The sequence below is a fragment of the Zingiber officinale genome, chromosome 3A (genome assembly GCF_018446385.1).
Source record: "Zingiber officinale cultivar Zhangliang chromosome 3A, Zo_v1.1, whole genome shotgun sequence".
In the NCBI taxonomy this organism is placed as follows: domain Eukaryota; kingdom Viridiplantae; phylum Streptophyta; class Magnoliopsida; order Zingiberales; family Zingiberaceae; genus Zingiber; species Zingiber officinale.
The window spans coordinates 147,254,608-147,281,483 of record NC_055990.1 but is presented as its reverse complement, the minus strand read 5'-3'; the positions used below and the strand labels follow the sequence as shown (position 1 = coordinate 147,281,483).

Below are 26,876 nucleotides of genomic sequence, written 5' to 3'. Positions count from 1 at the left end.
TACTCCTTGCGCATGACATCCCACTTCTGCTTGTAAGACCATTATGTCAATGAATTAATGAGTGAGTGTCATGATGCATAAAAATGTTGTCACTCCAAACCAAGCATAGGGGCACATTTCTTCATTACGCACTGGTTTATACACCAAATACAAAGGATATGACGTGCATTAGGAAAACATGTTTCAATGGCATTAATAAGCACCAAATCCTGATCTGAAACAAACACCAATGGCGATGATACCTTCTTTTCAGCCATCCACTTCTTTAAGGTACCTAATGTTCATGTCAGTTGCTCTGTCCTCTCATTAATAAGATAGGCGAACATAAGTGAGTAAGTTTGCATTGTGGATGTGATACCGACAACCTCCAATAGTGGTATCCGATACTCATTGGTCTTATATGTGGCATCAATGATCAACACAGACGAAAAGTTGACAGACAACTCTAGATTTTTTGGATGAACCCAAAGAATATCTGTGATTTCGTTGGTGTCTGGATTTATACGGTAATTATGGAGGTATTCTTTCTTGATTAATTGGTCCAAGATATACTGAATAGAATTTAGGTCACCTCGTTTAGCGAATTTATTTGTGAAAATGACATTGTAAATGTTTTTGATCCCCGTAGTGTTTGACATGTCTCTTTCCTTCAAAATACTAAGAATTTCATGAGGTGTGGTACTATTGGTCATGTCGAGCACAAATTCTTTCTCTATTGGTTTTAACCTACTCAGGTACTCATGGCCATTAATATATTCTGCTAATTGATGATTATGAAAACCACAGACAACCCTTAAACCCCACATCACACCATCTGGAGGTATTGATATACCTCGCAGCTCAAATGAGCATTCATATTTTTTAGTCCCAGTATTTCTTTTTAAGGATTGTCCATCAACTAGATATCGTGACGATTTGTACTTTCCACCTCTTTCACACATAAGATGACACTTTGGTAGCTTGCCACCTTTTAAATTAGCAGAATTTTTAATAAACACTACAATACCATTCTTCAGACCAACTATTTTTACCCAATTTATCATATCTTCTCTACTTTTAAATATCTATATAAACAAACATAACAAAGATGTATAAATATGACATTATCCAATCTTAATATAATTTCTCTACTTATAAAATAAATAACGAATATGCATAAAATAATGATAATAACTAACCTGATATGTGGTAAATTCGATTGTATAATTACGACTGTTGTTGGAGATACTCTCTCCACTAGAAACATCATTCTCAATTGATCAACTATCTGAAAATAAACCCAAATAGTCATTCATAGTTTCCTTCTATGAATTATGAAAAGTAATTGCTAAGAAGATAACTATGTTTTAAGAAGAGAGAAGGACAGGCTGAGAGGGAGATAGCAGTAGAGGGAGGTGTGACTGAAGAGTGACAAAAAATGAAGTGTGAGAGGAGGATTTAAAGGGAGAGGTTTTGACATGTGTCAAAAGTTGAAGGTGTTGGAACCCCAAAGGTTGTTTTGATGTGATCAACAAGTTAAGTTAGGTCCTGTGGTATTTTAACCTTGTGTTTAAGTCTGCAGGAGCTTAGGAGCACAGAGAGTCGATCAGAAGACGCATCTAGCGAGAAGGACGGCATGGGTGAGTGCGTCTGAGGGACGAGGCGCTGCGGAAGAGTACACCGACGGACGAGAAGAAAGTGTGCGATGTTTCCAATGGACGAGCAGTCGAAGCGAAAGATTGCTCGGGGAGCAAGAGACTCATCTAGAGAGAAGGTCGACACGGGGGAGTGTGCCCGAGGGATGAAGAGCTGCGGATGAGTACGCTAGCGGACGAGAAGGAAGCACGCGACGATTTCAAGGGACAAGAAGCCGGAGCGGAAGCCTGTTCGAGAAGGCCGGAAGTTGGGTTCGGGTGAACCCTATTCCGGATGGCCGAGATCACCCAAGTAAGAGGAACCGGAGCGAAAGACCCGGATCGAGGCGAGCTGAACCGGAGCAGAGGGCCCGGACTGGAAAAAGTCAACTCTGTTGACTTTCTTGGTCTGGGCGCTCGGAACCATTCCGAGTGCCCGGACTTGGTTGCTATCCAGATTGCGGTCAAACACAATCTATACGAGAAGGGATAAAGTTGTATCCCCTCTCAGGCGCTCGGAACCGTTCCAGGCTCCCCGACCAAGGCTATAAATATAATCTTGGTCTAAGAAGCTTAACAAGACAAGCAATTCTGATTACAACACTTGTATGCTTTCATTGTTAGTTTAGCTTCTTATTTTCTCTATGCTTGAATGCTATAAGAGGCTTCTCCGCCCGAAAGGAGATATGATCTATTGCGCTTCATTCTCTTTGGATTAACAACCTTCCCGGTTGTAACCAAGTAAACTCCCTTGCCTCTACTCTTTTAGTTTATTGCTATTAAATTAATGTAAATGTTCTTTTGAAAGTTTGAGAAGGGTTTGCTTTTTAATTTTGCAGGGCTATTCAACCCCACTTCTAGCCGGCCCAACGATCTCCAACAAGTGGTATCAGAGTCAGGATGCCTCAGGAGGACTAACCGCCGGCTGAATCAATGAGATGGTCGGAACGAACATCTACCTACCAACATTCGAGGGGGAGTTTGCTTTTTGGAAGCGACGAATGCAGGTTTATTTTAAAACTAATTTTAATATGTTATTAATAATGACGTATGGTTATGAAGCTCCAAAGGATACAAAAGGAGAAGAACTTGAGGAGCATCAATGGACTGACGAGCAGCGCGATAAATTCATGACAAACGATAAGACTGAATCCCGCCTTCTGAGTGTACTACCTACCCAGGATCTCGAAAGAGTCGGAAAATACAAAGAACTTTGGGAAAAGTTTTTGAAGCTCTACAAAGAACCATTTTAAGTCGTCTCCTCGATGGACACTGATCCGTCATCAGAAGAATCCAAGATGGAGGAAATTGCCGGGGCAGCCCTAATAGCCGAATTCCATCCCGAGGACACAGAAAACTCATCCCAGATAAGCATCGATGAAGGGGGAGAGTCTTCGGAAGAAAGCAGCTCAACAGGGGGAGCATCAAAAGTCGACAAGGTAAGTCAGGTACGGTCTCCACCTCCTGACCAATTACTTAATTCGGTTAAAATACTGTCGAAAGATTTTTTCGAGTTAAAAATTATATTATCGAAACATTTTTACGAATTAGAAATTGAAAATAAAACAAAGAATAGTGAATTTAAAGAAACTCTAGCAACAGATTGTTAAAGGAACAAATACAATCTTCTACATGTTCAAAATTCCCTGCTTTAAATTTGAGAAATTATGACAAACTAAAATGGAAATTTAAACATCACTAAAGACTTAGCGCTTTCAGCAAGAAAATTAAACAGCTAATTTCTTTATGAGGCTTTGTCTAAGAAAGTGATTGTTACTCCAATAACCAAGAAGGTTTAGTGCATCACCACTGCTTGAAAGCTAAAATATTGAAATAAAATATTTAATTAACTTATTGATAAAGTATTGAAAGTAAATAATGCTTTAAAATATTTTTAAACATTTTTTTGAAAAATTTCTCAAAATTATCTAAAAATTACCTAAGTTAGAATTTTCTTTTACTTAGAAAATTTTCTTACTTAAAATTTTTACTTATTCTCAAAAATAATTTTGCTTTCAAAACTTAGGAAAAATTTCTGAAAAAAAATATTTTTAAAACATTTTTACTTAGAAATATCTTTGAAAATTATTGCAAATTTTTAGTAATATCAAAATAATTTTTCAAAGTTTTTTCAAAATTATTACACTTAGATTTTTTTTATAATCTCATTTTTTATATGATCAAAGAGGGAGAATGAAAAGTATAAATCTATGGGGAGGTAGACCAATTTTTTCTATCTTTTTTTTTGCACTCTATCTGTTTTTTTGCAATTTATTGCAATATTAGTTATGTTACTCTTATTTCTATTTACCCTAGCTTAACTTGGGTTGCTCACATTAAAAAAGGGGAGATTGTTGGAACCCCAAAGGTTATTTTGATGTGATCAACAAGTTAAGTTAGGTCCTGTGGTGTTTTAACCTTGTGTCTAAGTCTGCAGGAGCTTAGGAGCACAGGGAGTCGAGCAGAAGACGCAGCTAGTGAAAAGGATGGCACGGGAGAGTACACCTGAGGGACAAGCACTGTGGAAGAGTACACCGACGGATGAGAAGGAAGCGTTCGGTATTTTCAAGGGACGAGAAGCCGTAGCGAAAGATTGCTTGGGGAACAAGAGACGTAACTAGCGAGAAGGTCAACACGGGGGAGTGTGTCTGAGGGACGAAGAGCTGCGGATGAGTACACTAGCGGACGAGAAGGAAGCACGCGACGATTTCAAGGGACAAGAACCCGGAGCGGAAGCCTACTCGAGAAAGCCGGAAGTTAGGTTCGGGTGAGCCCTATTTTGGATGGCCGAGATCACCCAAGCAAGAGGAACCGAAGCAGAAGACCTGGATCGAGGCGAGCTGAACCGGAGGGTCCGGACTGGAAAAAGTCAACTTTGTTGACTTTCTTGGTACGGGTTCCTGGAACCATTCCGGGTGCCTAGACTAGACCAGGGTGCTCGGAACCCTTCCGGGCGCCCGAACTTGGTTGCTATCCAGATCATAGTCAACGCGATCTATGCGAGAAGAGATAAAGTTTTATCCCCTCCCAGACGCCTGGAACCCTTCCAGGCGCCCCGACCAAGACTATAAATATAGCCTTGGTCCAAGAAGCTTAACAAGACAAGCAATTCTGATTACAACACTTGTATGCTTTAATTGTTAGTTTAGCTTCTTATTTTCTCTGTGCTTGAATGTTGTAAGAGGCTTCTCCACCCGAAAGGAGATATATATTGCGCTTCATTCTCCTTGGATTAATAACCTCTCCGGTTGTAACCAAGTAAACTCCCTTGCCTCTACTCTTTTAGTTTATTGCTATTAAATTAATGCAAGTGTTTTTTTGAAAGCCCGAGAAGGGTTTGCTTTTTAATTTTGCAGGGCTATTCAACCCCCCTTCTAGCCGGCCCAACGGTCTCCAATAAAAGGACGGGTAATTTAAGGGGAGGGGAGGTTCTGACATGTGTCAAGAGTTGAATGATGGGTAATTTAAGGGGAAAGGAGATTCTGACATGTGTCAAATGTTGGAGGGGGGAATTTAAACAGAGAGAGGTGTTTTGACATGTGTCAAGGATTAGAGGATGGATAATTTAAAGAGAGTGAGGAGTTCTGACATGTGTCAAGAGTTAGAAGTGGGGTAATTTAAAGGGATGAGAGATTTTGACATGTGTCAAGGGTTGGAAGAGGAGGTAATTTAAAGTGATGAGAGATTTTAACATGTGTCAAGTGTTGGAAGGGGGTAATTTAAAGGGATGAGAGATTTTGACATATGTTAAAGGTTGGAAGGGGAGTAATTTAAAGGGAGAGAAGGTTCTGACATATGTCAAGCGTTGAAGAGGGATAATTTAAAGGGAGGGGGTGTTTTGATAGGTGTCAATGGTTGGAGGATGGGTAATTTAAAGAGAGTGAGAGATCCTGACATGTGTTATGTGTTTGGAGGGAGGGATGATTTAAAAGGAGAGAAGGTTCTGACATACGTCAAGAGTTGGATAGAGGTAATTTAAGTGTCGAATTAGGAATATAATTTAAAGGGAGAGATTTTGACATATATTAAAAATTCTATAAAATAAAAAAATAAAAAAAAATTGATAAAAAATAATAAACAAAATTGATTAAAGAAATAAAACTAAATAAAAATTAAATAAAATTTAAAAAATAATAAATAAAATTAATTTAAAAAATAAAACTAAATAAAAATTAAAAATATATATATAAGTATTAATGAAAAATAATAAATAAAATTAATTAAAAAATAAAACTAAATAAAATTAATATATAAGTATTAATGAAAAAATAATAAACAAAATTAATAAAAAAATAAATTAAATAAAATTAAAAAATATATATAAGTATTAATGAAAAAATAATAAACAAAATTAATTTAAAAAATAAAACTAAATAAAAAAATAAAAAAATATAAGTACTAACAAAAATCATCATATGAGAAAAAAAAATATGGAACCGTCACATCGACGACCCCCTAGAGTCGATCCCATGAATATAGAGGAAGGTAAATATAGGTACACAACTGAAAGCGCATAGCCGAGACATTAACCCTAGACAGTAACATCCCGAAGATCAACCCCTAGACCTCTCATCATATGAGAGAGAGGGGGGTTTGACACTAGAAATCCTCTAGTCTATAAGTTATGAATCAGGAGATAATTTATTATACGAGGACTCTTTATTTTAGCTGAATCTTATTTAAAAAATAGATAGTGTTCATCTCAATTAAGGATCTTAAAAAATAGATAATGATTCGTGCTGGGGGTTTGGAGGAGGGATGGGGAGGGGAGAAATTTGTTTGTTACAATGGACCTGCAGATTTCGGTCAAACAAACCGACCATGAATGCCAACGTGGCGTAATTCTAGCCGCTCCTTTTAGATGTGTTCAAACCCGTTCCCCGGACTCGCCGTTTGGAACGGTCAAACCGCACCAGTTTGAATGACCGACGTGGCAAAGCTGTCTCCGTACGTTTCGCAAACCGACATCAATTCGAATTAGCTCCCTTTTTTATAGCAATTCCTCACGATTCACGCCCAGCTCTGCATCGCGCCTCCGACTTTCTGTTCTGTCCCCAAATCACAAGAACCAAATCGCCAAATCCCTACTGGATCTCCCGGTCTCGTTCCAAGCCAAAAATTGAATCCTAACCTAACGCCGGCAGATCATCTCGTTTGTCCCCTGCGGAATCCCCAGATCCACCCGCGAAACTCCATGGTGCGAGTGGATGCTATGGCGGTCGACGGTCGACCGCTGAAGCGGGCGCGGCAGCGGGCGGCGGCGGACGGCCTCCAGGCCCTACCGGTTGGCGGTAGCGGGGGAAGCGAGCATGCTTCCGCTGATGGGCCGTTCCGCCTCTCCGTGAGGTCCTTTATCGCCCGTCACGCCCGAGTCGCGCCGCCGCTGGTCGTGCCGTGGATTCGCACGTGGCGGATCCCTTTCCAGCTTGTTGCGACTGACGCCTCCGGCACCGTCGTCGATCTGGACGTTGTGGAGGAGGATGTATCCAGATCCAAGAGAGTCTACTGCGATTACTGCAGAATTATCGGTGAGTTCAGCGTTTCCGATGTTATCGATTTGTTAAATAAAAAAAAATATTATATGAGCGCTTATCTGAATATGCATGCGACAATAAAAAAGGGGTTCTTCATATTTCAACCGTTCAGTCTTTTGTTTTTCTAATGATATCTCCATCAATTTCTCATTTTTGATTGATATGTTTTCCATTAACTTTATAATAGTCTAACATTTTAATCATAATGTATAGAATGTTGACCATTGTAGTAATTGTTCGTGTAGTTTAAAGGTTGCATGACGATGACATAATAGTCCGGAAGCTAATTTCTATTTCAATTACTAATTATTTATTTTTGTTAATGATATCTTCATAAACATATTACTTCTGATGAATACATATGAAACTTTTACTTATAGGAATTTCATGTTCATTCATGATTCATCCTACGTTTTCCTTTGATTTTGTTCTTATTACAAACTGCATTGCATATATTCAAATTTAGTTTTATTAGCTTAAGATCTTTTGTTTTTATAGTTCTTGACAATTTAAGATGGAAATTAAAGCTATTTGTAGATTTATAATTTAGCAAATTTCATCTTCACAAGGGGGGCCTTGGCGGCGCAACAATGAAGAATAGACCCTTCCCTGGGACCTCGCATTGGCATATGCTTTGTGCATTAGACTATCTTTTTTTTTATACAACTGCATTGCATATACCAAATATGTTTTATTTTAAATATAATATGTGAGACCATCTAGCACTTTCATAGAAAAAGAACATAAAATTTTCTTTTTAAATAATTAGTGAGTTTCTCTATTACTAACATAGAAATATAGGAACATAGAAATGATCCTTAAAATTAAGCTATAGTTATCAGGATTGATTTTAGAATTTTTTTTTTCTCTCTCATTTTCACGTGTTTCATAAGATCCTAAGGTTTAGATCTCACAATCTTGACAGTCATGTTTATTTATGATGTTAGTTCTTGTCTTCAACTCAAATTCTATAATTAGAACCATTTCACCCTTGTCCTTATAAATCATCGCCAAAGATTTTTATTCCATTCATGAACATCATTTCCCTTTTTGTCGAATATCTACTGAGACAAATGGAAATCCAATCAAATATTATCGATGAATCAATTTAACAGTGACTGAGAAGCAAGTCATATCACATTATGCTTTTTCTCTCTATGCAATATACATGATTTATTGTCTTCCTCTCTTTGATCTACATTTTTTTGCTTAGTATTTTTTTTCCTAATTCTTCTAAGCTTTATTCATGATAGTGTTGCAATATTTGAAGTTGATCTGCTGAAGTTTATTTGTCTAAATTTTAATTAAACTGTAACAACTTTTTGGTACAAGTGTGTTTGCTGCTTAAAATAATGTTTTGTTTTCTTAGGAACTGACACTGGGGTCTTCTATCTTTTATATTCATGTTATGTTTGAAAGAGGGATAGAAGTTATATTTTATTTAACTACTCTTGGAAAATATTCCAAGGAAGGTTCGTTGATTCAGTTAGTCACCAATTATAATTTTTGTTGTTCTAAAGAAATGGGACGGGATCCTTTGGATCCGTATACTTGGTCCGCTCCTGGACCATAGGATCACACCAATGAATGGAGTGGTCCATCCTCTGGACCGCACTTTGCGGTCCAGAGGATCTGCTCTCTAAGTGCGGTCCAGAGGATGGACCACTCTCTAAAGAAACCATTAAAAGGCAACGTATGGTTATTACGTTATTATTATTATTTGAAGCTATGCTATCTATGATTGTTTGTACTCTTTAAATAATCTTATTACACTTGTTAGTGTAAGATATTTATTCACCTACTTTGGACCAACAGGTTGGAGTGAGAATCCAGTGTGTTGTACAAGATATCACTTTATAATCCGCAATGAGAGCAGTCCAACTTTGTTCCATCAGCAACGGCATTGCAGTCATTGTAGGGCTTTGCATGACCTCTCAGCCTTAAGGTGGGAAATTTAGATTGAGGATTGAATAACATTCAATTTCCATTTGTAATATCGTTAAAATGAACTAAAAGGAGAGAAATATATAAAAGAGAATATGTGGAGAAGTCATTTCTTTGTAGATAGTACGACATACTTTAGACTCCTGCAAAATTTTGAATTGTATATAGCATTGCAAAATTGAATTTTCAATTTTCTTCCAGATATTTCTCATTGAATACTACTGTAACTATGTTAACACACCTCGGAAGATCAGAACATAGATTGTATTCATCAATTATGCTGAGCCATTCGGAAAACAAATTGCAAAATGAGGTCTAATATTAGTGTGAGCTTGACCTGCAGATGTGGTTCTTGCGATCATGAGATGGCCGCTCTTGATTTGGAAGAACTGGCACACACTCAATTGGACGACTCAACTCACTTGTTGCATGGGGTGATCCATGCCAATGGATATGGCCATCTTCTGAGAATCAATGGCCGGGAAAGCGGCTCAAAAACTTTAATGGGTTGTGATTTGATGGAATTTTGGGATCGCCTGTGCAAAGTACTCCATGTCAGGTATGTGTAAAATACCATAGCCTCAAAGGAAGAAGTAACTGAACAAGTAGTCAAATGGAATTTCTTTCTCATGTTTACAATTGTGCTTTTCTCAGTTTCTTTTGATAAATTTATTTATTTTTATACCATGCTAATTTTTTTTGTTTTATTTATTTAATAACTAACCGATAGGGAAATGGGATCTCAACTAGGCCTTTCTGTAATTGTTTTATCATAGCACAGTATCAATATGGTGGTCCTAATAGGAATATGTTTGTTTTGATAAGCATGGTGTTTCTTATGGAAACACAATCTTCTGTTGTACTTCATTAATATCTGTACTTAGTTTGATGAGATTAGTAACTAAAACGAACACTTAAGACTTTACTGGGAAAATTATTAAAAATATATCAGCTTCATATTTAAAGCATTGTTTCTGAAATGCACTTTCTATCTTCTCATTGTATCCTCAAACTATGCTTTGAATAATATATTTTATTATTTTCTCTGGCCATGCTTTGTATCATTACAGGATATTTGTTTTATATATTGTTTAATCGTGCATTGGAAAAGAGTCTTACTTTCTACGATTTCTTGCTCAAAATTAGATTCAGTTGGTATGGTAGTAAAAAAGTGACTACGTTCATTTTAGACATCTCAGTTTGTTTTCAAATTATGACATCTCAGTTTGTTTTCAAATTATGTGAAAGGGGTAAATTATGAGATCAGTTTATAGTTGATCATCAAGTAACTAAGAGGGAGGAGATTTTCCTCGAGGGCATTTCTCTTAGGATTTTTTCTCTATTTCATTGTAGTAAATATATCATCCTCTAATCAACTAACCAACTAGATATCCTGAGGGGACTGATTAAGTTCTTATTGTTGGACGTCGTAGCTGTCAACATCAGTTGATGAGGTGTAGGATTTTCAAACGAATAAAGGATTGTTTCTTTTTTCCAGCTCTATCTCATCTTAGTTTTAGTGAATTCTGAAACATTCTTGATTTTTCCACTTTAAAAAAAATGGATTCTCTTGCATATGTAGGGTTAGTGAAGCCCAGTATTTTAAGTTTTTAATTTAAAATATCTAAAACTACTTCTACCTGATCAAAGTCTTTATCTGTTGCGTTAGTAACTTGTATGCTTTTCTTAAATTAGTCGTTCCTATTCTATCTTTTGACCACCAAGATTTATCCATTGTCCATGCAATAAGATCATGTCTAAATACACCACAAATAATACAAGTCATGTGGATTAAAATTGATAAAGATTCCCAATGTTTGGTTCATTTGAATCTATCAAAATTAAATAATATAATATCAGTTTGGGTTTATAATTCAACCAGTCCTGCTTTAACAAATTTGCTTGAGCAATAAAGGGAAAAAGGAAATCACCAACGGAAGCTGATAATAGTGGGTGTGCAAGCAACATGAATGAATGAGAGCAACGCATAATCGTCAAGTAGAATAAGGTTACAATTCTGATCTAAAGCACCACCAATCTTCGGTATATAACAATATTAAATGTTGATTTCTAATATCCAGATCCAGTATAATTTGCCTGCTGTAAAATGCTGCAACTTTAATGAGCAAATTTATTACAAGCCAGGCAATTGTGAAAGATGGAATTGAAAAAAAACAAAAAAATAAAGACAAATGAGTGAGCTAAAAATAAACACTAACCTAAATTTAACAATCTAACGTGCGAGTTCTTTGCATTTGGGCATTTATCTACAGCTCGCACGGCCTAATAAATGCCATATTTTTTCTCTCACATGAGTTACAAGTAATGTAGCCACCTGCAAGTTGTAACACCACTTAATTCATTTTAGAATTGGGGCTGTGTGTACGTACGAATAACAGCTTCATTCATGTGGCCGTAGAAAGTGGAAACATGAACTGATGATGGAAAATTTTCTGCCATGGACAGAAAGGTGTCTGTGATGGATGTGTCGAAGAAGTATGGAATGGAGTACCGACTCATCCATGGAGTCGCCACCGGCCGTTCCTGGTATGGAAATTGGGGTTACGAGTTTGGCGCAGGCAGCTTTGCGCACACAGCTGAAACATACCAAAGCGCATTGAAGACCCTCTCCGCAAAGCCACTCTCACCCTTGCACTCCTCCCGTGGCCAAGAACTTGGCACCCAGTTGGAGAAGACAGTTGCCCTGTACACGTTCCTTTCCCCTCGAAGGCTAGAGACATTGCATGACCTTTTCTCTTTCATCTTCAAGCTACTCGAAGACACCCATGGCCATGGGGAGAAGAACCAAACAGAGCTACTTCCACAGTGCCGATGGAGAGAGACAGACATCGCAAGGGCAGAGGATGCCGTCGTTAAGATTCTCTGTGCTGTCAACAAGTTGCAGTGGGTCACGCAGCGGGCTCTCCAACGAGCAACCTTTCGGTCTGTAGGTTCTATTGAGCTGCTTGATTACTGCCTCAAGCGACTCGGCAGTAGACGAGTTGCTGATGGTTCCGTCATCACAGTCAGATGCAACTCCAAGACGAACTCGGTAGAGTACAGGTAACACCATTTTTAACCCTTCACTTTCGGTGCGATCAGAAGCTGACATTGTCGGTTCTTTGCCTCTTCAGACTCGAACCTGCGGCTGCTTCTGACATAGCTTCGCCTGCCCAGTGCCGCTGCAGACCATCCAGGGAAAACCTCATCCGTGATCTCAGATTGCTGTACGACACCCTTCTCAATCCTGACAAAATGCAGCTGGAGTCGCCCCGAAGGTTAGCAGCCACGATCCTTGACTGCAAGCAATTCATGAAGCACTACGACAGAGCGAAGGATGTGGCAAATCCAAACCCGTTAGCGCTGCACGTATGGTGCCACGTGGAGCTAGTCAACAGGCCGAAGGACTACGTACGGCCCCCTCCAGAACTGCTTATCCTGCCCCTCCATGCCACAGTTGCGGACCTCAAGTATGAGGCGACGAAGGCTTTCAAGGAGACATACTTGATCTTGCAATCGTTCCGAGCAGTGCAAGTTGTAGTGGATGGCGAGGTTGCCCACGATGACATGCTGGTTAATTTCTTGCTTGGCTCGGACGATTTGATCAGAGTAGAGGGATGCTTGGGAGATGGATGTGTGTTCGAGCAGTTCCGGATGGAAAGAGGGACAGAGACTTGGACAGTAGACTGTGCCTGCGGATCCAAAGACGATGACGGCGAGAGGATGCTGACGTGTGATAGCTGCGGAGTCTGGAAACACACAAGATGCTCTGGGATCAGTGACTTCGATGAGGTTCCGGCAAAGTTCATCTGCGGATCATGTTCCTGGAAGCCCAAGTACCGTGTCAGAGGCAAAAAAACCGATAAATATGTAGTCTCAGACATGACATGCCAATACAATGTAGCATCATCAAACAGTGGAAAAGGCAAAGGCAAATATGTAACACTAATAACTTGAAACTCTGTAGTCCAAACTTGTACATATTGATAGATTACTGCTTAGTGAATACTTGCAAAGATCCTCAAGAAATCAAAGAAAGGAATTGCTACTATATTAATTTGAACAACATGCTTCTTTTACACATTAAATCATTAATGCTCAGTGAAAAACAGTGCAGCTAGTTCTATTAACTTAATTGGTGTTACTGTACAGTAGTATGATTAATGATTATATTATGATATCTCAATCATTTCGAAGGGATAGCATCCACAGATCAAATACACACTTTTCTGATTAGTTTATTTTAGAGGTATAAAACAGCAGGAAGAAGAAGATGAAACACATATATTGACCAACTGGCTCAAGTAATCCTATGTTCTGGGAAGAAAATCTTTATAGCTGGAATGACATGAGCCAAAACATAAACCATGAACAGATAAAAGAAATGCAGCACATGCAAAATGGGAATATATTATTTATGTTGGTTGAAAGGAGAATTGAGATTGTATCAGATTTTGATACATTCCAATTCACTCAAACAAGATACAAATTCAGATAACTGAAAACTTCAAGTGCAAAAACTGCACTATTATGTTTATGGTCAAAAATCATTTATGGATTAGTTTCAGGACACTTTACAAACTTAATCTCGAGTAAAATCAAACCGTTTAGCATCTAATTATGAAATAAAATCATGTTGACATGCCACAAGTACAGATCAATGGTTATGCTTGTAGTATCTGAATTCCTAAAATTTTGTATCCAACTGTACATAGATGCTAGAATCTCTATTTCGCATCTTGCATGCAAACAACTGAATGTGATAGGAAATGAGGGTTGCTTTGTGAAGCAAAATGGTCAGAAAACAGAAAGATGAATCTATCAATTTCCATAAATCAACAACTAAAGTTTTATCATTTACTCAGGTTGAAGATCGAAGAAAACAAAGAAACTATGTTCAGAATTTTGTTTGGACAAACCACACTTGAAAAATATCATCCCAGATCAACAAGGGCAAAACGTAAAGGTGAAAACCAACGAGATGAAACTAGCAAGTTTTTATCTTATTGTCTTCTTACCTCTCCATCAAGAATCGAATGATCGTGTTCCCTCTGTGTCGACGATGAGGTGAGGCGGCATGATCCCTTCATTGGCATCAGAATTGTCTTCCCTCTACCTCCAGACCATGCGGCGATGCCTTCCTCTTCTAATCTCAAGTTTATACACAGCAATCCTCTTGAGACCGTCTTCCTTGCTTCCTCATGGAACGCCTCTAACGAGAACCTTTCCTCCTCTTCCCACTACAACGGGACCAACGAGAGATCAAGACCTTAGCGTCGGGAACGACTGAAGGACATCTTCCATGCAATCAAACCAACGAGACGAGGGATTATGATGGCCTTCCTGTACGTTAGGATCATTGTCTTCCCCTTGCCTTCTAGATCTGAACACAAGGATTGCCCCAAACTGACTTCTTCTTCAGCTTGAAGCTTCCGCATCCCTTCCTCCTCTTGTTAGGGTTTTGTAAAATATCTTCTTTTTTTTTTAAATTATTTTTTTTATAGATAGTTTGGCCGTATTCTTAACCAAAAATAATAATAATAATAAAAATAAATAAATATATATATATATATATATATATATATATATATAAAATAAAATAAAATAATAATTCCAATTAACCTCCTTATTGTTATTCCCCTAAAATTATTTTTTATATATATAAAAAAAGAAACAATATTTTAAAGTAACTATATAATATTTTGCCACTCAATCAAAGATATTAAAAATTTATTGCTAAGTCAAAATTTATAACAAAAACAAATTATTTAAATTTAACCAAAACTTTTAGATAGACCATGACCAAATCTAAATTTCCCAAGGCAGTCATGTAATATCTTATTGCCATTAAATAGGTTCAAAGTAATATAACTTGTTAAAAAGAACACATTGTTGGCTCTGCACAAATATTGTAACGAATCGACAATTTAACTAATTGGTTCATTAGAATATCAGCTCATGTCAAATTGCCTTCAAGAAACACTGTAATAATTAATTTATTAATCTTAATTCATGCACCCACTCCAAGTAATTATGTAGCCACGCCATTGCTCCCGTTCCTTCCCTACTCCATCAAAGCTATCAGATATCAACGGAAAGAGCCCGAACTGTCCCCTTCTCTTGTAATTAGTTTTCCTCAACAAAGTAAAGGAAATCTGAGTGTTCAAGCAAATGATCATAAATAATTCTCTAACCACCAGCTAGCAGAAGAACGAATCTCTCTCTGCGTCAAACATCATAATTGAATAAATCCATGAAAATCCAAACCAAACCTCAAACTACTGTTACAATTTGCCAACCAGCCTAATCATACGACCGAGCAAGGATCCGGCGCCAAGTAATGTCCTCAAACAAGAGGTATGGCAAACGATTCACTAGACCGGCGAGCAAATACATGCAACCAAATATACCCAAACTAATTGGTCTTTTTGTTGCCTTCCATCCTAGCTTCAGCCTCTTTAGTTGCGGCTGCATCACCAGATACTAAACTTTGGCTGATTTGGGTATCGTCTTCGCCACCAAAACCAAATTCATTCACTCGCTTCTTATCCACAGGGTAAATCCATCTCTGATAGACATATATGAAGAAGATAACATCTGCATGGCCAACAGGAATTGTTAGACATTAATAAATTTGTTTCTTGCTCGTACGTGGTACCGCAAGTCCACAGAGTTCTTAAAGACAATAAAAGAAGTTATTTCAAAAAGCACCTACCATCTCGGAAAACAGATAGGCGATGCAACATGGGCATTTTAATTACAAATGCAAAAAGGTCGTCGATGATTGTGTTCAGGAACTTGTAAGTCATTTGCCGCCAAGGGAGATGCGCAACCGATTTCAGTTTATAGTTGATGAAAAGCTGTGGGCACATCATGATAAAGCCTGTCGATAGTATGCAATGGCCACATTAGTTGCACAAATAAACAAGGGAAAGAGATTTTCATCAACTAAACACAGAAATGAACCTAAACCAAGTTTTGATGTAAACCCTATATTTTATTCTTTTCATCATCATCAAGCCGTCTGTCACAACAGTAAATTAACTAAATCCTTTACATGTCAAATTCTAACATTTTATAAATAATATGTAGAACCTTGGTGGCAAGAATTCCTTTGACAAAAAATAGCATTTATGCATAAGTTAATATCTGAAGGGATGAGGTAACAGAAATATCTCTTAGGTCATCACAGGAAATCAAATTCCAAAGGACTTCCTGATATTAAAACTAATAGTAAGTAATGAACAACAGGTCAACAACAATTTGCTCACTTATAGATATGACCATCTCTTCAACGTGTATCTATTTTTATGCTGGATTAACTAAGCACCCTATTACATTTTCACATTACTACATTTCCAAGCGGTAGATCCATGAGGAGGTGGAACAAAAACCATATAAATAGCCATGTTGATGGGAAAGGGAAATTAATGACTGAACTGACAATCACTGCATATATATATATATATATATATATACAGGCAGGATCCTCTGGTCCACAAATTGTGGACCAGAGGATGGTCCCTTGTATGGGATTAGGCGATTTGGATGGATCCCACCTGTAAATAGGAAGAGTCCATCTAAATCATCCAATCCCATACAAGGGACCATCCTTGATCCGCAATTTGCGGACCAGAGGATCCGCTCTCATATATATATATATATATATATATATAGAGAGAGAGAGAGAGAGAGAGTAAACGTAGCAATTTACAGAGTAAGATCAAGATATTGAATAACAAGAAGAAAATCACAAGAATCAAAACCATATTTGCAATGAGTACACTGGAAAAGGAAAAATGAGTAATATAGTATCCACAGAAATAATCATCATTAGTAGATGTCCTGCCTAAAATACAACGGAGTAAATTCATTTGCATATTACGAAAGGAGAGGGAGAACTTACCAAACATGTACACACAGCTCGTTAGAGAAGAAAGTATCCAAGAATACCAGCTTTTATGCTGCTCATACATAAGTGAATAGATGGCAAAGCAAGCCACAAGGAAGAAAAGAACATAAGAGAGATACTTCATTGCAAGATCATCATACTCCTTCGTCTTATTCTTGGCATATGACTCGCGATCTCGGAGTTTCAACATGGGGATCCTTCCGCTTCTGTCTACCTGGTGTTGATGGTAATAGAAAATGTTGCGCACAATCTAAGGATATTAGACGCGATAACTTGAACAAATTGTTAGGCCCTTTTACTTTTGCTCAACCAATTAGACTTGGAATGTTATTGGACTCTAATTATAAAGATAATGAAGATATTAACAACATTTAATAATGAAGCTTTTGAAACTGACTTATGAGATTTAGAAGGCTCATGTTCTCCACTGCAAGCTTATGAATGAGTCCTATTACTGTGATTTTTCATATAAAATATTTGCATGTTTGGCAAATATTTCATGGTATTATCACCATTGACTTGGTATTGTCTCCAATGAATAACCATTTATTCTTTTCTTTTCTTTTTCTCTGAGTATTTCATGGTAATTGTACAACTTCCCGTTTATATTCTTTTGACTGTGATAACAATAGAAGATGGAACATACTTGATAGAGCATACCTCAATGTGCATTGCTTTTCCTATTTTCCAGAACTCGATGCAGCAGCCGATACCAGAACTAGCAAGTATCATCCAAGAAGTTTCATTATCTAGGAGATAAAGGAAAACCACCAGCTGGCAAACAAAATTCACAATGACTGATTTTGCAGAGAGCCCTTCCATAGATTTGTTTTTATTCCAAAACTGAATATCTACAAGAAATGAAATAATCTTATAATTATCCTGAAATTTTAGTCTTCGAATTTTTTGCAGTATCTTCTAGACTGGCATCTACTCATACCATTCTTGAAAGCCAAGAAATCAAAGACTGAATGTAGCAGAGATACAATCATTGTTACTCCGAGGAGGTATGGGTTTCCTTCTAAGAATACCCTCTGCAACACAATGATCAGATCACATATCAATACATTAAACCAACAACCAGACTAGATGGCCCAGTACAACAATTAGATATCTAATTAGGTTGATAACATAAAAACATTGAAAGTGGAAAATAAGGAAAAAAAGGGAAGAAATAAAGATACAAACCGACTTGTTTAAGTCAATTTAAACTTTATCAACTATAGCATAAAAGATTGTTCCAGTCTGATCCTCATTTTGTGTCTTTAGAATACAATAGAAAACAATTACACTCTATATGGCAAAGGTTTTAGTATGGTCACCATTCCTATATCAGCCTTGATCTAGATGAAAAGCACAAGTTACCAACGATCCAATCACCTATGCTTTAAGAGCTGCTTTATGAGTAAGGGCTATTTCATCAAGGCAAGGCATAAGGAAAAGGATAATGAATAAAGTCAAAGCAGCAACAATTAAAAAAAAATCAAATTCCAAAAGATTGTTCTATATAATATGTAGTAACTTATTCGCATGGAAATTATTATTTTGTTAAAGAAGGTGGACTATTACAGGGGTAGAAAATTCATAGGAAAGCAATGAAGATCAATAAAAACTTGCTCAATTCCTTTTGTTAACATGAAAGAACCATTGGAAAACATGAATTAGTAGACAAATTGACTGATGCAAAAGTGAGGATGTTGTTGAGAGGCGCTTAAGCCAAGTACTAATTAGAAAGCTCAATGAAATGTGAAGCACCTCCATAAGATGAGATAATTTGATTGGGAGATGCATCTATCACAGTCTCGAGCCAAAGAAGACAGAGATACTCAAGAACTACGACAGTGGAGCTAGAGCCAGAGGAGATGAGAACATAGGGACCATCTGAGTAACTGCAGGTGACTATGCCACATGGGTGATGTGTAGAGGATGACATGGTGGATAATAAGGCAGTAACAAACAATCAAGACATGACTAAATTTTCTATGGATGCATTTGGGCATATGTTTTGTCTACCGTAATGATCTACATGTTCTTGCTGATGTCTAGTTGTGGTTGGCTATCCCACAGGTGATGCGTAGAGGATGACCTAGTGAATAACCATCTGTAGCAAACATTTTGGACATGCCTAAATTACATTTGAGCATGTTCTGTCTAGCATAATGATCTTCACGGCCTTGCTCACTTCCATGGCCACCACAGCCATAAAAACCACCAAAGGGTAATGGAGCAAACATTTGAGCAGAGAGAACAAGGAATTCTGGCTTATTCAAGAGATAAGTAGCAAATAAGCGAAGAAAGAACATGAGAGGCTGAGATCCATGAATCTCTGATAGCAACTGCAACCAATCAACAAATTGAATGCAGAAATAGGAGCTGCCATGTTTCTACAGAAATGGGAAGAAATCTGCAGAAAAATGAACTTGAAAAAGAATCTGATGAAGAACAGATCAAGAGGCTCAGATGATGCAGGAGTTGGCGATGCAGCAGGCACCTCACTATGGGAACAGATGCAGCTTGTGACGAAGAGTGGCACGATGAAGTTCAAAAAATCCCAAAGACTTGCTCCCACAACGGTGAGGGACTGAGCTGCTCACAAAGAAGAAATGCCACAACGAGGAAGATGAACCTACACCTAGGACCAGAATAGGGAAGGGTTGACAAGTATTGCAGTGAATTCCCTTACCCTTCAATTGCCCCTTCATGTCTTGTGTTTGTAGTTTGTTGTGCTCCCCTTTTGGAGCCCTCTGCTCACTGAAGGGAACATGGCTATTTTGCTCGGTGAACAGATTGGCAAGGGGATTGTTTCTGCTCGTTGACGAGTTAGCGAATATTCTGCTTGCTGAAGCATTCTCTGGAGGAAGTTTCTTGTACTCACTGGAAAGACAAGCAAAGGATTTGACTTTGGCTTGCATAATCTACTGGTTGCTGAAATCATCAGACAACAAGTTTGTAGTTCATGGAGGTGATGTAAAAACAGAATCATGTGTGGAAGGATTCTTCAGGGGGTGGTGCACATGGAAAATTTCCACAAGATGACATGTTCATGATGGCTTCAGGAAGGAATTCATTGCTGTCATGTTTCCAATGGGAGGACCCATCACTGATCTGACACCATGAGAAAAATTAAGGCAAAATTCCTAGGTAGTTCCCTCTAACCATGTTTATTATTGATTAATGTAACAGCTTGTATTTTCTGGTATTTCAATAGGTTCTTGCTACTACAATTCAGACCCTAACAAGATCCATGTGAATTATTTGCATAGCTGCGAAAGATCCAGATAGATTATTTGCATGGTTGGGAAAGATCCATGTAGGGCCCAGAATAACTTGGAAAGGTGCAAGCTGCTGGAGAAATAGTTGAAAAACTATAATTTGTTGTCCATGCTATTTCTAGTTTATTACAATTAGTACAACAAGAATTTGAACTAAATCTAAGTGGGGGAAAACTGTAAAGGACTAAAAAATATCAAATTTCTAAAGTAATTGCTTCAGATTAAAATCTTGGACCTTACCTTAAGTTCATCAGCCTCACCTTCAAGCATGCTACCATAACTACGATGAACCTGAAATGCCTGCTCAATCTGTAAAAAGAATTGCCACTTAGTCAAGCTAATGGGCCCTAGTTCTAGATTAAGAGGTACTTCCGTCATGCTGTCATTCAGTGGCAAAAGCTTGTCCTTTAAAAGCCAAAATTCATTAAAGAAAACTGTAGGGAAGTAATTCCCTGTGGTTGGTTCCACATTTATATCTGCCATTTACATTAAGGAATATTAATCTAAAACTTACACCAACCAGAGCATGTTATGCTGAAATTCAGTATGCATTCTTTAATTACATGTCAGTATCCAAAAATGTGCAAAACAACGTAAGGCATTAATATGGTGGAGGAAATGTATTTTACTATTCAGAAAGACAAGTATAATTATGGTCTTGTTCAACTGAATTTGTATGGAAACAATGAAATGTAACTGAACAGTCTCAGAGAAATTAGATTGATCTACAACAGTTATACAACACTGACTAGAAAGTTAGGGGACAAAATCCACTCTGTTCAGAGACCTTAAGAAATGAAGTATCACTATTGTTATACAAATATGATCCTTGGCCTATCGAACATCTAGTCATAAAGAAGAAAAAAAAACATGATCATTACTGCTCAGTCTCATGCAGTGCAAGACACAATGCATGGTTTAACAAATAATGCAGAACTGACTGCAAAAGGAAAGAGTAGCTACCCGTTTAAGGTTTTGACCACCAGAGTGAACCAACCAGTTAAACCAGGAAGCAGAGCCCAAATCAGAACCAGGTTTGGCTCAAAACAAATTGATAACAGATCAAATCTGTGAAACCCAAGTCAAACCTGGGAGGCTGGATATATCAATTTGGTTGCAGCTATAAATGAACCAGTGGCATGTCCAATTAAGTCACCAATTTTTTTTTAAAAAAAATTGATTTCAGACAATTACGGTACTTCAAATTAAATTATTGGAACTTTAAAAATGCGGCATGAAAGGAAAATGGATCTTAAGATATGTAAAGTTGCAAACTATCATTGCAAAACATAATAATAGAAGGTTCAGCATTCATCAAAAATTCTGATAGGACGAAACTTGACTGCAATTGATACAGTAGTAAAAAGAAGGAAGGGGGGGGGGGCTGTTACATTCAAAAAAATTTCCACCAAATCTCCACGTAGTGTTAAAAAGTTCTAACATCTCAATAATCTTTAATTACTGAAAACATAGATCAAAACAGACAAAAAAAATAATTAAACAATCAATTGAGTAACCACACAAGTACGTGAATTATACATCAAACCCTAAGTATTTGGATCTAGGATACAGTCAATGACATTTGCAGGGATGTTGTGAGGGTATCTGCAATCCAACAAAAAGATAAATAGTTTACAAGAAGGCCAATGAGAAAACCACACAAAGAAAAGATTACAATATACATATAAATATGAGAAACTCATATTAAGTACAAAGAAACAACTTGAGCTAATCTTACGAATCAATATATATCAGTCATCTACAATACATACAAATCACTCTTATATGCCAGTACTTTACTTCTAGAAGGAGTTTTAAATGTGAATCAGATAAATAATTTAATTTTGAAGCTATCAACTTGTGATGCGTTGAGGGCTTGATTAAAATATTATAAACATACAAGATATGTAAATTCCCGTAATTTAATTGAGATATAGGTAAAAGAGGCTACTAGGGTTGACTTGATTAACCTAAAATCATCCCAAAACATAGCATCGGGGCCCTAATATCTATTAATAACCTGTCGATAAGTTGCTCCCAGTTCAGATCTGTGTGCCTTCTCAATCCCACAAGCAACATCTGTGATACCCTGGTAGATTTTGCAGCCAAAATAAAAGCCGAGAGCACCATTGTAGACAAAATCTTTCTTTCTCAAGGGTCTTTTTTGTTGTTTGAATTGCCAGTGGATGGTGAGAATACTTGCAACAGTGATGATGGCAAGTACTTCCTTCGCATCTGAGTTACACAATCAAGGTGAGATCTCTCTCCTTCCTCTCTCATCCAGTGGATCAACCAGGAAAGAGATCTCACTTCTCTCACTTTTACAGATTTGCTGGGACTCTATACTCAAACATCTTACCTGAGTTGAGCCTCTCAGTGTCAATGACACAACAATCTTCACCTGCAGAGCCATTGATTGACCTTATCACAATCACGAAGCCTTCCGTCTATCACCTACAACAGAGATGTCACTGTGAAGGCTGTAAATTGTTTTGTCTTCCCTTGGCAGAACTGTAATTTTGGTTTGTGAGATCTTCACACAAAAATCTCGGTTTACAATTCTACTCTTCCAAAAGAATGATCAGACTGACAAACACCACTGTGTTGGTCTTCTTTGCAATAAGTCTTACAGTACTAGTGTTGCTATTAGTATACCAGTTTGTATTTGCATTTACTTCACTTGCAGACCACAGAGCGAACTACCTCAATCTGTGACATCCTTAATTCATGAAGGTACTGTTACTATTTATCTAAAACATTCCTATGGGATAACGGAATTTCTAAACAGATGTATCCTAAGAATACTACCAAATTTCATTCTTAGCTCAAACCAAATATATAAATGATATTTCTTACAAAAGCAGATGTCCAACATCAAGATAATAGATGATTTTACATAACCTTTTATATTTTAATCTAAAATAAATAGTCTAAACACCTCGTTTGGACATGTATTACATCCAGCAACAAACCCATAGGTTTAGGGTTTGATCTCATGTATGGCATCTATATGCTCAACTTGGTCTTGCATATACATTATCTAAGATAAAGAAAACGTTCCAAATATATTTATGTATATATTCAACATAAAATCATAAACAATACCCAATAACATCTTGTTTACAGTAGTGAATGTTGTTTTTTTACTTTCTTGTGTGGAATGGTGATTGTTGGGAGTACCTTGTAAAATCATCAACAAGGTTGATGGTGATATTTGGTTTCCAGTATGAAACCCATTCAGCATCGACTTCATCCACAGCTTCAATTTCACTATCATGCTTCACCTGTAAAAACGCCATGATGAAAATATGGAAGCATGAGAAGAATAATGGACCGATGCAATTATTTATTCCACTGATGGATAAAAATTGAGCGTAGAATAGAAATGAGGCAAGTTGGAACTAAAATTATTTGAAAAGCATATACTAGAATTTGTGCATTGATGAAGCAACAATGGTATTGCAACAGAGAAATGAGTAGAACCTCAAGCATTGACTCTTCCCCTTCTGAATCTTTGGAACTTCCTAACAAGCTCCTCTTTTTATCAGATTTCGACTTTGGAAAAAAGGCCACAACAGCTGAACAGATTACAGAGATGATAGGTTTAGAAATGTAACATTACTGAGATCACAAAACAGAAATCTATAAACGCTGTATACTTACAATGGGTCCTCCTAAAGGTTGATAGTGGTTCATACTCTGGGTCATTAGGATCTGGAGGGTATCCTGATCGCGCAAAGAAAACATGAGCATACAAAGTTCCATTGTGTTTCACAGCCTATAAAATACAAATTGCATCAAGCTATCATTTAACCATAAGAATCCAGAATTAGAAATGTCTAATTATATTATAAGCCAAATTGCACCTCAGATGGATAATACTGCATAGACAAGGACCTAGTACTACTCTGACCCCAAACTGCGTATGGAATATTTGCCTCATGCCAAACAAGGGCATCTTCATCAGAGAAGTCATTGAAGTTCTCCTTCTCAGAAAGATAGAGCCACATGTCCTGGTCATTAGAGCAGCAGGGAAACAATTTTGTTATGTACCAGAGTCAAACAGATAAAATGCACCAAGAAAGAATCAAATTTGTATTACATCAAATTATGAAGCTTCTGCTAACAAGGAACGCTGATCAATCAAATAGACACTACAAGAGTCATTGAAAATAATATAATGAAGAAATTATTACCATGACTTGGATGCTCTAAAAAAAATCCTGTTGCATTATGCACATATACACCAAGCTACCAAACTAGTCATTTGTTGTTTTGGACTAGAACAGGCTTTATAAACAAGTTGTCTCTACACAGTCTCCTTACAGAATCCACTACACTGACATGAAATTACGAGTTCCTTGCTTTTATTATCAAAGTATTTCATCTACAAGTCTTATAAATATTTCTATATCCTTCAGCGTAATATATCCTAACAGCTGGCATAATTTTCAACAGTCTTCACCTTTGTGAACATGCAACAGTAGAGTACTCACTAACCAATCTGTACTGGAAATAAATTGACCTTATGCAACAAAAGGAGGAGCAAAAATGGTCATTTAACACTGTCGCTCAATTATAAATCAGAATTTAAAGATAGACATATCAGTGACTAGTCATATGTGAAAGGTCATTTAATACTGTTGTTCAATTACAAATCAGAACTAGAAGAGGAACATATTTGATTTGCCACATTTGGAAATGACAAGTCTCAGTTGATACTACTTTTTCCCCACTGCGCAATAGATATAAGTATAGCTAAAAAGTCGTCAATTTGAAGTCACTAGGAATGAAATAGTGAAAAATACACGGCAATCAAGAGACCAGAAATGGCTACGCAGTAAGACATAAAGTTAACTGAGCTCTAAAATCATTAGGCAAGTTGGTGGTAGAAGTCCATTAACTAGATTCATCGTCATGTGCATTATAATAGTGATCACGCAAAAATCGATGATAGTATTTCCTTTCAAAAATAAAATAAAGTAAAAAATAATAATAATAGGTCAAAAAATAGTATCTTAAATTACCGCTCAAACAAATCTTCCTGTACACTATCAAGCCAAAACATCACTCATATACATATCTGTCGGTAATACAATCTTTAATCCATCTAAGGACCCCGACGCGCGATCAGATCTTCTGGTATGAAAGTAGAAAATGCAGGGTTTCATAAAGAAATACAACGGACCAAAGGCTCTCCCTTGTGGAATAGATTGGAGATAAGAATAGAGGGCTCAACGGGCTTCTTCGGGCTGAAGAACTTCATGGCGAAATACCAGAACACAGCCATCCTCACAACTCCCGCTAGCGACTGCCTGAAACCCTGTTGCTGTTGTGCCTGCCTCGGCGCTGCCGCCGCTTCCGCCACAAGCGGCCGTTCTGCCGCTTGCGACATCGCTGCACCGGAGAATCCGATCCTAGACGGTGATCGAGGAATCAGAGAAGAGAAGAGAAGGAAAGGGATGATATATTTTATTAGCTTGCAGTGGCAAGGGATTTAAATAGATAGGGCAAGATGAACAACATTTTACCAGATCTCGTCTACCCAAAACACACTCGCCTTTGTCAGTGGATAATATGGCGGTCTTGGCTTGGGCCCCATTCGACTCTCAGAAAGGTAGTTATTCGGGCAAGTGACGCAGGAATACTATTGAAAGGAAAAAGAGTGGTGAATGTGCATTTGCTTTTAATGAGGCCAATTTGTGCGCATCGGGCACCTTCCCCCTTGCGATAATTTTTTGTATCTATTCAAGAAACCTTTCTGATCGGCAATTTGGCAGAACGATAGAACAAGGATAACAAGAGACGTGGCATCCCTATTCGTTTTCTCACTCTAGGTGGTCTCCGTCGGGGTGAAATAATAATAATAATAATTTGATCCGAATTAATTCAAAATTTTAAAAGTATTATAATATTAATATATCAAGATGGCTAAAAAACCAGACTCCGAGTTTAAAAACTATTTTTTTATTTATTATTAAACCAACATCTCATTCCATTTTATTTTCAAAAGTATTTTTATTTTCAGTATGATTATAATAATTATGCATTTCAATTTTTATTAATAATACTATATTATAATATGACAAAAGATGATAATATTTACCTACCGAATAACATACTTCACCCTTAAGAGTACGCCCCCACCAAAATTCTACCCCAAGTTTAATGTGACAACGTCTTTACTCTTTTACCAACTACCAATCCGGACAGCTATGGGGACAGTAATACTTAATGAACTGTAACTGCTTTATGAACTTTTTATTATTAACTAATGCTAGATTATAGTTATTATAATATAAATATTTTATTTTTATCAATACTAGTCTATGTTATACGTTTGTAAATGCGATTTATACCTATTATAACAGCTTAACCAATACAAAATTATAACTATTACGACTATTAGCAATTACAATTTGTATGTGTTAAATTATGGCTACGGTAGCGATAATCAACTTGTAATATTGGTCAATACAATATAATCTCATTACATTATGGGATCATTATTTATTAAAATTTAAATGTCAAATATATCTCTAATTTTTTTCGATTCAATTGATCACCGATGTCGCTTCCGTCGCCGCCGCCTTCGGCGCTA

The 26,876-nt window shown here is 37.2% G+C and overlaps 3 protein-coding genes across 4 annotated transcripts; 1 reads left to right on the top strand and 2 right to left on the bottom strand.

Annotated features, from left to right (window-relative positions):
• Positions 1-6,638: 6,638 nt before the first annotated feature.
• LOC122052715 (PHD finger protein At1g33420-like) lies at positions 6,639-13,154 on the top strand. Its single transcript, XM_042614387.1, has 5 exons — positions 6,639-7,141; positions 8,963-9,092; positions 9,435-9,650; positions 11,558-12,154; positions 12,226-13,154. The coding sequence occupies exons 1-5, from the start codon at positions 6,808-6,810 to the stop codon at positions 13,046-13,048; spliced, it is 2,100 nt and encodes a 699-aa protein (XP_042470321.1). The 5' UTR covers positions 6,639-6,807; the 3' UTR covers positions 13,049-13,154.
• A 2,093-nt stretch (positions 13,155-15,247) lies between these two features.
• Positions 15,248-25,751, bottom strand: LOC122052712 (cleft lip and palate transmembrane protein 1 homolog). Of its 2 annotated transcripts, none has more exons than XM_042614384.1 (12): positions 25,464-25,751; positions 24,142-24,288; positions 23,939-24,053; positions 23,759-23,853; positions 23,456-23,559; positions 21,846-21,880; positions 20,516-20,751; positions 17,944-18,037; positions 17,664-17,854; positions 16,998-17,217; positions 15,807-15,974; positions 15,248-15,688 (listed from the first exon to the last, which is right to left on the bottom strand). In XM_042614384.1, exons 1-12 carry the CDS (start codon positions 25,668-25,670, stop codon positions 15,507-15,509), a joined length of 1,794 nt encoding a protein of 597 aa, XP_042470318.1. In that variant the 5' UTR covers positions 25,671-25,751; the 3' UTR covers positions 15,248-15,506. The 2 variants fall into 2 exon arrangements, with proteins under 2 accessions (XP_042470318.1, XP_042470319.1); XM_042614385.1 differs by lacking the exon at positions 25,464-25,751 and adding an exon at positions 25,303-25,450.
• LOC122052713 lies at positions 18,045-20,505 on the bottom strand. The gene is made up of 2 exons (XM_042614386.1): positions 19,687-20,505; positions 18,045-19,589 (listed from the first exon to the last, which is right to left on the bottom strand). The coding sequence occupies exons 1-2, from the start codon at positions 19,913-19,915 to the stop codon at positions 19,270-19,272; spliced, it is 549 nt and encodes a 182-aa protein (XP_042470320.1). The 5' UTR covers positions 19,916-20,505; the 3' UTR covers positions 18,045-19,269.
• Positions 25,752-26,876: the final 1,125 nt, after the last annotated feature.